The 11246-nt window shown below is 40.0% G+C and overlaps 1 protein-coding gene across 1 annotated transcript in view; it reads left to right on the top strand.

Moving 5' to 3' along the window:
* The first annotated feature begins 9521 nt into the window (after positions 1-9521).
* Positions 9522-11246, top strand: part of LOC106811639 — a 2742-nt gene continuing 1017 nt past the window's right edge. Inside the window, exons 1-4 of the mRNA XM_014815341.1 lie at positions 9522-9565; positions 9699-9847; positions 10091-10297; positions 10741-11040. Coding sequence (XP_014670827.1) covers positions 9522-9565; positions 9699-9847; positions 10091-10297; positions 10741-11040 — 700 coding nt within the window. The remainder of the gene's footprint in view (positions 9566-9698; positions 9848-10090; positions 10298-10740; positions 11041-11246) is intronic.

Here is an 11246-nt window from a genome sequence, read left to right as displayed (position 1 = left end):
AAGAAGCCCTTTGACTGACTAGTTATTTAGCTGCCGATAGTTCTTATTTAGAACAAAGTCTTCATTGTTATCTTCTAAAACTACAGACCATCCGCTGACCGCTGTGGAGACGTGCGACGGGCCACGAATTTGGCGCACGTCTCCACTGCAGACAGCGCTTCATACTTGAACATCTCCGCGGTTGCGTGCGCATATCCTGCGGAACTGCGCGTCTCATCCGCGCGCAGCGCTCAGGATCAACAGCAAAGCTGTGCCATGCAATCTTGTATCATGTCTCTCTGGTTAATAAGTGACCGACAGTTAGTCACTGCAAACGTTGGGAAGTATGTTTGCTGATCTGACTTGTCAATTCTTACTTGAACCAAGTTCGAAGACGACCTTCTGTATAATAACTTCTCAGTTGCACACCGGTGGGAGCAGAGCGTACTCACTTTTTTCTTGAGATTAGGGTTAGGTTTTCTCTGTATGTAGCTTAGATTGTTTAGGTTTACTCCTCTTGATCGTACAGTGCTGACATTGTTACGAGAGTTATTGCTGGAAACACCATGCATGGCTTTGATAGACTTGCTGTTGGTGTTGAAGTACTCGTTACCTTTGATTGGTCGGGAGACCACAGCAATGGCTACCTGGGCACTTTAATTTAAAATCGTTGTTTATCGTTGTTTAACGATAAAAGTTTTTCTCTTGATAGCACCAAACGAGGCATTTTTAAGGCTTGATTGTACACTCTGGGTATTTAAAAAAAAAATTCTCGTGGTGTAAGGTAGGTTCACAATAATAATAACTACTAAAAGACACAAATATTACGCAGCCTAGAAAACACATGCTGCATGTTACACCACCTTACACACGATCACAGTTTTTGATAAGTTTCTTTTGTTGTGCACTTACCAGATCTATGTTTGATGTTGTGGTTCTTGACACAACGTATGGGGCCAAGAACTGCATCTTTTCCAGTAGCCAAGCCGTTCGTTTTGTTAGGCTTTTCCTGGCACTCCCACTGCTAAATCCTTTCTTATGTTTAGTATAAACGGTCCTCAGTAGTCTCATCTTGGTTTTCACCCATTCAACTGTAACAGAGAAGTTGTAACTGTATGAACGACGGCTACTGTACCTCCAGCCACTTTGAAATAAATATATGCCTTATTTGTACAAAATAAAATCTATGAAAATACAATTAGTATTTCTGTTTACTTTTCATGCTTAGATGACTTCTTTATACTCCCTTATTTGCCGGTCCATTCGAAATATTTAGACAGATCCATTGCCTGGATATTCATCACTTTCAGGAAGTTTTGGCAATGGTTGGTCCAATAATTCAAAGGGAAAACACCATTATGCGGAACAGCAATAACCCTGGAGACAGACTAGCGGTAACCCTACGGTTTTTAGCAACTGGTCTGTACTGTATAATATGTATGTGTGTGTGTATGTGTGTGTGCTTGCGTGCGTGCTTGTGTTTGTGCGTGTGAGTGGAGTTTTTTTGTTTGATAATCATCATTTATATGGTTTTCTTAAATTGCATTATACTGTATATACAAACTATTTTGCATAGGTGAAAGTTTTAGAAGTATGTCATTCCAGTTCAGGGTGGGTGAGCGAACTGTAACTGATATAGTAAGCGACACGTGCCAAGCATTACATCAAGTACTCAAAGACAAATATCTCAAGGTAATAATCTTTGTTATCTTAGTTAGGTGTTTGCGTTGCTACATTGTCATTTACAAACACATTACATGTACGTATCATCAAACACATCTGAACAACAATAAGACAATGTTAAACTTCAATCAATTCAGTGCAGTCAGATCTGGAATCAGACTGTACATTGCCAGCTTCTTGTGGGTCACATTCACTGCTTGAGGGGCGCGTCTGCTGTAGAAAGATGTGGCTTAACTGTTGGAAAGGGTAGGTTTGTTCATGTTGCTGTGAGGGGTAGATTTGATGATGCTGGAGGGGTAACTTGGTAGATATTGTTGATAGGGATACAATTTCTGTTCCTGTTCGGAGGGATAGTTGTGTTGTTGCGGAGCTGGCTGATCTAACATTCCCATTTTAGCCGGAAATAAGGTTTGGCTAATCTGATGCTGAGCAATGCAACGGTTCCTTTGATCTAATTCATTTAATGATTGGCCAACATACTGGCTGAAAATGTTACATTCATCTGTTATCTTGGGTTTTTTGGATTCACACTTAGAGAAGGAGCTAGACAATTGCTTCATCAAATGAAGCTCTTCATCCTCAATTTCCTTCCTCGTTGTTTTCTGTATTTTCTTTGTTGGGGTTTTTGTTGATCTTGGTGCTTGCAATTCCTGGGGTAAATTTTCATCCTCTTCGTCATCATCAACAAATATATCGTCGACAACTACTTCATCTTGACAAGTAACCGAGTTTTCACTTTCTGTAGTTTGAGTAGGTGATTCCTGCCACAGAAATATAAACATATAATTGTTTCTAGCAATCAAACTGTCCGCTTGGTAGGGTTGCTTTCGCACATAAACTATTGATATGTTTGTCCCACTTCAGGGTGTTACAGAGAATTACGCCGAGATACAGAGTTGACTCAACCTCCTGGAGGAATGTTCCATCTATTTCGTAGAAGTACGATAGCATCTTTTTCTTCCGTGTTGCACGCAGGATGTAACACATCTGGGCGTTAAATCGCATCCCCCAGGATTGAAAGATGGACAAGTTTTGCTGCAGCATGTGCTGATCCTTGATGGAGTTGATCACCCTATATAGGAGACAATCGTCGGCAAACAATCGCACTTTGCTGGTTACCGTAGCTGGTAGATCATTAATGTTTAGAAGGAACAGTAAAAGGCCAAGGACAGTTCACTGCGGAACACCCGATTCCACTGAGACAAAGTCGGAGTGTTCCCCTTCCACGACCACTGAATGATGACAGAGAATTCCTGGATCCATTTGAGCATGTGGTTTCTGATGCCGTAGTGGCTTAGCTTCTTCAGCAACCTTTGATGGGGCACCGTGTCGAATGCCTTGGTGAAGTCCAGAACGGCTATATCGATATGTGCCTTGTTATCGTGTTGTTGTAGGAGATCATGTGTGGTAGGCAGTAGCTGGGTCTCACAGGAATGTTCTCGTCGAAAGCCATGTTGAACGTTGGTCAGGATGTTTTGGGTTTCCAAGTGTGACAGTATATGACGATGAATTACATGTTCCAGATGTTTACTGCAGACACATGTCAGAGACACTGGGAGGTAGTTTTCGCATGCGTGCCTGTCTCCTTTCTAGTATACTGGAGTAACGAAAGCTTTTTACCAGTCGGAGGGTAGTTGACCATCATCAAGGGATTGTTGGAAACTCGCACTCAATATTTGTGCTATCTCGTGAGCTATTTCTTTCAGGGTGCGGTTGGGTTGCGATAAACGATCGCTGTGTAGAAACATTCTGTAACGCATCGATAAAAGTTTCCACAAGTCGTGCTTGCATTAACACATGGTCCAGGTGGACCTCGGGATAAGCTGCGCTAGCAAGCTCTAACAGATGCGCACATGCGCGCGATGTCTTTCGCGGCAACTGTCTAAACTGCTTCATCTCCTGCGCCTGCGGTCGCTCCATAGGTGAGCGGAAATGTGCCTGAATAAGTGCGTAAAACGCACTCCACGTTACCTCAGAATTAGCTGCGATCTGACGCCGACAAAAATCATCTACAGCACCACCAACAGTAGAAACCCCGAATGTACGAAGCGACAAACCTTGTAATGCTAATTCTAATTGCGTGATTTGTAAAGAACGCTCCCACGATCGAAACATCACGGCATACGGCCCATCTTCCCTCGTATAACACGGAACAGAGCTACGCAGTTCAGCCTGGCGACCCGTTTCGAAAAAACGTTGCCAGCATGTCAGTGAAACTTGGTACATATATTTATGACCATACGAAAGTGTGCTGATTAGATTTTTAAATCATGAGGTCAAAGGTCATAGACCAGGTTAAATTTGACAAAATAAACTTTCTGCCAGCACTCAAGAATGGTTTGAGGTATAGTAATGGAACTTAGGACATGTATGAATCTCAGTTTAAAGAGTATTGACCTTGCATATGGGGTCAAAAGGTTAAACATGTCGGAATATCATTTTGTGCCATAACTTGAGACCGTGTTGAAGTATAGGAATGAAATTTGTCCCATTTATGAATACCTATATGAAGTGTATCTACCATGATTTAGGGGTCAAAGGGTCACAGGTCATGGGTCATGCTGTGTGTTTAATGTTAAATCAACATTTTTTGTCATAATGCTTGGAAGTACCATAATGAAACTTTGCCCATACATGTAAGAATTTTTTTCTTTTCCCACTGATATCTCTTTTCCACTTCATGATGGAAGTATGCTCATCCATTATTGTTCTTTTTATGAGGGGGTATCCTGTATATTCAGCTTATTACACAGGTTTTCCTTGTACTATTAAAGGTGATCGCATAGTCTTGCTGAAGATTGTTTATGTGAAACATGAGGTAGAAATTGACATGGAGTATACACTGAAGATCATTTTATCATGAACACCACAAAGAGAACACAAGAAGCTTCTGGATTTTTTTTCTTCAGAAAACAACGTGTGGATATAAATTTATAATGTTATCTACATTAGGAAAACAAAATTTCTTAAAAAAACAAGGCTTATGAATTAACATGAGGTAAATGAGTTCATATAACAAAGAAAACATTGCTTATAAAAGAAAATTACTTTTCTACTACTGTTGTATGCACAAGTAGAGTAACTACACAATGATTCTGTCATTAAAGGAGAACGAAATACAGAAATAAATTGACCTCATAATGTGAAGAGAACATGACAGATTTGGCAATGTTTTTTTGGTATGTTGCATTATGAGCAAATGGCAAGAATTTCTATGGGAAAAAAATGAAGCAGTTACCATGATAATGACAAAAAACATCAAACTAGTCACACACATAAAAGGAATAATAAACAAACTTTCATTAACATGTGAACAACCCATTGAACAAAATGTTCACCAAACATGGTAAATGATAAATCGTGGGAATAAACGATACCGAAACAATACGTGTATAAATATGTTTACATTTTTACAGGATGTATAGAAATACACTACATATACATGTAGTTTGTATTTAGAACAAGAGCCCCAGGGGTCCTCGCGCTCACCTGAGATTGCGCATAAGCATTTAACGCAACCTCCCTCTAGTGCCATTAGGGGGTACATCAGCAGTGGAATACCTGTGAAATTCTAAACTGCACTAGACATAGACAATTGAACCCATGTGCATTGTCTGAAGAACTTGTAATTGTATCCTGTGCCTTTAAGACAATTGCTGACAAGTTAGGTTAAAATCTGACCGTGCAATTTAAAGAAGATGTAATGTATACTTTGGCCCCTTGCCTAATTTGTTACTCACTCATCAGGGGTCCAATCAAGGCTATCTGGAGAATTGTGATGCAAATGTTGGTTTTCATGATGTGCCCCCTCTCCAATTTTTACTCCCCACCCCCGGGCCACATGAGGTCATCCCAGGAAGTACCATGAATAAATTTTATTCTTCACCTTTAAAGGTATCCACACACAACATGACTTGACTGTACTATTTCTAAATCTGAAGAAGATTTTTGAAATTAACATTATTTTCACTCTTGTGGGCCTTCCCCCAGGCCCCCATCGGGGCCACGAAAATAACTTCATCCACTAGGCATCCCCTACCCCTAAGGGTGATGCCTGTCAAGTTGGTTAAAATCTTTTCTTTTCCTAAAAGTTTAGTGGCAAAAGATCAATTTTTCTCAGGAAGAAATTCGATGTCTAATGGCATACAGATTATAATTCGTTTATGAGTGAAAGTATGTTAGTCCTTTTTTTTCATGCGCCACTCTGTATAATCGTTTCTGGATGATTGTGGCTTGTAATTGCATCCATATTTAAGACTACAGTGTGTATATAAGGCTTCAGTTTAATAAAGAATGCAATGTATTTTGTTTGAAATAAGTTCTCAACCCTAGAAACTTGCAGGCAAATATGTGGATCCCTTGGTATCACTTCAAGTCTTTGGGGCTCAACAAAAAAAATTTTTATCAGGCAAAATCCATATCCCAATAGCCTGAATTGAGTTGATTCAAGAGTTCCAATCGACATTTTCTGTAAGATGAATAGCTAGTGGGCAAATCAATTGTCCCACTACATGTATGGGCAACAATACGTCTCCCCAGTTCATGAAGTGCAACATACTGCACTTCTATGGCAGGAACTAGCATTGTATCGCTGCCTGTAATAAACCTTAGAAATTTGGCCAACGTCTCATCATCCATTGACCGTAATGCGCGCTTTAAAAAAATCGTAAAAAATCGTGACTGATCGCTCCGCACCGGTATTTGGAAGGGCATTAAGTTGCGCAATTACCTTTCGCCAGGTTGGTTTCTGGGCCTACAATCATGTACACATCAATAATGTACACATCAAGTACGCCAGCTGGCGACTGAAACTCTTCAAACTCTGAGTCTCCCCAGATCCATTGAGTTTAAAACATACTGTGGTCTTTGCAACAGTGCTACTCTTGCACACCCAACACACAGATTCCTGACATTTGCTGGAGTGACAAGTTGCTTGACACCGTATCGAGAGAAGATTTCCAGTGGAATGTCTTCGCACTCGTCGTCAAATGCGTCGACCTCTAGTCCATTGGCTACGAAATCTCCTTCTCCCTTGCCCAAGAACCCTATAAACCCTTCCACCAGTAGTGTGTCATTAACACTGGTGGTCTCAAACAGTGCTGCCAAAATGCAGGGCTTCGAAATAGAAATGGGAAAATACTGCTGGTGCAAATAACCCGCATACAAAATGTTTCCCATAGTAGCATAATCTTCACTTGTCAGGTCTGGGTGGTTTAAGGGATGGACCTCTCTTTCCCCTTCAAAGTATCTGTTAAAAACATCTTGCCAGAAGGAGGTTAGTGCATCACGCATGATTCCACTTTCATCTACACCTTCCCCAGCAAATTTGAAATTATACGATTCACCAACCAATGTGCAATCTCTGAACTGACTCATCATGTCCTCCACAATATTTAGTCTCATGCGAATCGTCCTAGAGGGAAAAAAACATATCAAAACATTTGTTGTCTATTATCCTATCAAATGGGTTGTCAAATTTAATTAATTTAATTTTATGACACCTGATATAATATGAAATGTACTTATAAAATGCATTTAATTATACAGCTTTTTTATAGAGAGAAATTATTAAGCATACATTTGACCTTAGTCCTTGACACATGACCTTTATCCTATTACAAAGTACAGGCATGAAAATGACCAGTAAAGAAAACACTAAAAACCCCCGAGGCAGGGGAGGTTGTGGGAGATTTTTTTAATTTTGGGGATCAGAATCATGCATTCTGGTGCATTCTGTAATGAGATTTTTAACCTTATATTTAAAGAGAATCTGGATTAAGATAATTCCATATAGCAGAACACATACCGAAACAAGATCTGAATAAACATTTTTATCAATAACAGCAAGCAGAAAGGGGCATTTAAAAGGAACAAATGTGATAAAAGATGTATATAATGTGCAGAACACTTTTATTAATAAAACTGAGGTGAATAAGCAACACATTGTCAATTTCACATAATCCCAATTTACTTTTCTAGACTATAAGTTGACTTTTCTCGATACATAATGAAGAATTCCTTTCTATAAGTGGTTTGGTCCATAAGTCATCCTCATTTTTTATCTACATACATGTACATTAACTCTTAACGAGTTACCATAAAAAAGTACACCAATTTATCTAACTCCTTTTGGAAACAAAATCTTCTAATAATAAATATTGATATGGTTGTACAGTACATAGTGTAGCAACACTAGTGTGTGTACAAAACTGTACATGTACACTTAACAAAAAACAAACAAACAAAAACCCCAACCAGAACTGACCTTACACATTCCTTTGTTTGGTTTGTTTGGTTATTTTTTTAATATAAGCTAGTCTTGACCGCTTTGCTGCCTCTTCTGACTCTTGTGTGAACTTCCTCTTGACGTTTGCTTCTTTGTTTCTAGATTCAGCGCTGCTGTCTTCTGTTGACGTTTTGCTTTTATTTGATCCTGTACCTATTTCTGCACTTGCCATGCACGGGTAAAGTTTTTGCAAAGACGAGGATCTACAGGATCGTGCTTGTAGGACTCTTTGTGGAAATATTCTGTAGATGTCTTCTTCACTGATTTTAGATCTCACGGTCTGAATTGCCTGAAATGAGCCGATGGATAGGTCTGCAGAATGAGGGTCAATAATTTGATTCATTGCACTAAAAACGGACTCCACTTGCGGCCCATGAAAGAAACTTTTTAAAATATAAATGAAACCATGAAAGGGGCATTTTAGCTAGAACTGGGAATTCCCCTGCTACTTCAGACCACCATTTGTCTGCTCTATTTGTGAATGATCGTAGGTCAGGTTTTGAAACATACCGTCTGCAATTGAGCTCATATTCATCGTTCAGATCAACAGACAGAACATGCTTGGCAAATAAAGGCAACTTCAAGAGATTTTGAAGAGTCTCAATATGTCCTCTCAACTTTTCTGTGGGATCTATGGCTGACACACATTTGAGAAATTGATTTTCCAGGGGCATCTTCTGAAGTTGCTGTGTGCATTGTATGTAGGCTTGTTGAACAGTGTCCAAAAACTTGGATGTCACTGAATCATCAGTCATGATATCCTTTGCTGCTTTACCCACAAACGTCTTCTTGGGCAGCAAATTTGTTTCACTCGTGACATCCAGAGGAGTGACCGGATACTAGAGAGGCGATGCGCAAAAGAAGCATTGATCCTGACCGCCGAGCGCGGATGTTGCGCGCAGTTCCGCGGCAAGGCGCACGCGACCGCGGGAACGTGCTACGATAGTATCGGGCGCTGGCAGCTTTTTTATTGAAACGCTTCAAGTGCCTGTGCCTGTGTCCACAACACACACAACAACACACACACACACACACACACACACACACACGCAACACTTACAACACAACGTACACTACGTATGACGGCTATGGGTTTTTATTCACCTTGTGAAAAGTCTAGACACCCATTTAGCGAGTAGAACTTATAGAACTGTTCTACTATGAAGTTATTGGCAACACTACAAACAGTGAAAACGTCTACAGCCGTAAACAACTCTCGTCATCGGATCCTCCAAGTTGGGTTAACGTGTGGGGATATAATAGTAATACGAATCAAAGGCTGAATAAAGTCCACGCATGCGCGTGCTTATCCGATCTGATGCATCCGGGCACTTTTAGAATGAATTGATTTGAACTTGAGTGGTTTGGAAAACAGTGAATAGATTGGAAGTCGCATGAATTGATTCGAAGTTTGCTGAATAGGTTTGCACACGGACCGGAAACAACAGAGTGGGCGCCACATTGTAACTAGACGGGCACCCGGTCCCACCTCTCGGCTTAGTTACTCGATTGGTAATCGAGGTGGGAGCGAGTACCAGTCTAATGGGGTTGTATCAAAAACTTGACTTGATAGATGGCGCTGCGAGGCAAGTCGGCCACTGGCGCAGTGTTGCTAAGGTAATCAATACGTAAGATTCTCGATTCAAAAGATTTATTTATCACCATTAAAAGCACGCAAAGCAAAAGTCACGGTTTTAATTCGTTATGCCATTATGCCGTTGTGTTGTGTACCAAATTGTGATGGAAAAAGCGGTCATGTTTGGCCATTATCGAACCCAAATCGGGTCAAGCAGTGGTTGGCAGCTGTGAGACGAAATGAGAAGTGGCGGCCTACGAGGCACAGTGTCGTTTGTAAGCGACACTTTGATGAAGATGACTACGAGAAAAAGACAACTTATGGTGAGTTTAGTTACATTACAGATATTTTCTGCGTGTGTAAATAATACATTCCAATAAAATATGATGTAATTATATTCAGGGGTATATAATTATAAACAAACTGAACCTAAACTTTAAATTTGACAAATGCCCTAATACTAATAGTAATACTAATAGTAATACTAGTACTAGTACTAGTAGTAATTTAGTAATATACTAATAATAATACTAATAGTACTTAATAGCAATAGTGTTTTTAACTAGGTACGAAGCCCCTGATAACAATGCTGAGACCTACGGCTGTGCCGCATATCTTCGCGTGGAGCAAGGAAACAACGCCTGCCCAATCTGCACGGCGTGAGAGAGTTAAGAAGAAGTTGGATATGGAAGAGAAGCAGAACCAGCAAAGAGATGCGGCCTTTTCTGACGTTGGGGCACAAATGGAAATATCTACAGAGAGAAACATTCCTGGTGTGTTGCCATTACGAATACAGTAAAAACCCGTTTATAAGAACCTGCATCATTTTTCCTACTACATTAGGTATTAATATTTCAGAATATAGAACAATTTACTAGTAGCAGAAACCCATAAGATATGGTTTCTGCTAGTAGATATATGTGAAATGCACATTAAGATCAATATATATGCATGCATAAAAATAATATATGTATATCTATATACAAGGTGTAATATAACCTGGACATGTCATTTGTGTGGTTGGAGGAGGGGACATATATTACTAATATATGCCCCCTCCTCCAACCAAACAATTGTCATGATAAGATAATAAGTATACATACTTCAGGCTAGCTGCATACATGTATTTTTAATGTTGTGTGTATGAAAGGTGTGGTTTGATCAACACAAAGATATAAGTATATTTTATCAACATTTTATTCATTTTTTTGATCAGATGTACCATACCGAGAGGATTGCACACAGACAGACGCCATTGAAACCAAGACAACAGGCACCCAAAGTGAGCCACCTTCAAGATTCACTGCAAAATGGTTCATGAATGACCGAGAGGGCCTGCATTTCTACACCGGTCTTGGAAACTACAACACATTCATGTTTGTTCTGAGTCTGCTAGGAGCTGCTGCATATGAGCTTCGCTATTATGGTGACGTCATTCACTCACTTTCAATAGAGGACCAGTTTCTTCTCACACTTATGAAACTGCGTAGAAATCAGACACACTTTGAGTTGAGCCGTATGTTTAACACTTCACCAAATTCTGTTGGCAATATATTTATTACATGGATCAATTTTATGGCTGTAGAGTGGGGTGAGGTCAACTGGTGGCCATCACGAGACCTAGTACATTACTTTTCTCCTCGGGGTTTCAAGACACATTTCCCATCAACACGAGTAGTAGTGGATGGCACAGAGTGCCCTATCCAGAAACCCAAACAACCA

Source organism: Priapulus caudatus, unplaced genomic scaffold (assembly GCF_000485595.1).
Source record: "Priapulus caudatus unplaced genomic scaffold, Priapulus_caudatus-5.0.1 Scaffold559, whole genome shotgun sequence".
In the NCBI taxonomy this organism is placed as follows: Eukaryota; Metazoa; Priapulida; class Priapulimorpha; order Priapulimorphida; family Priapulidae; genus Priapulus; species Priapulus caudatus.
Note: the sequence above shows the minus strand (reverse complement) of the source record. Positions and strands in the feature narration are given on the sequence as shown.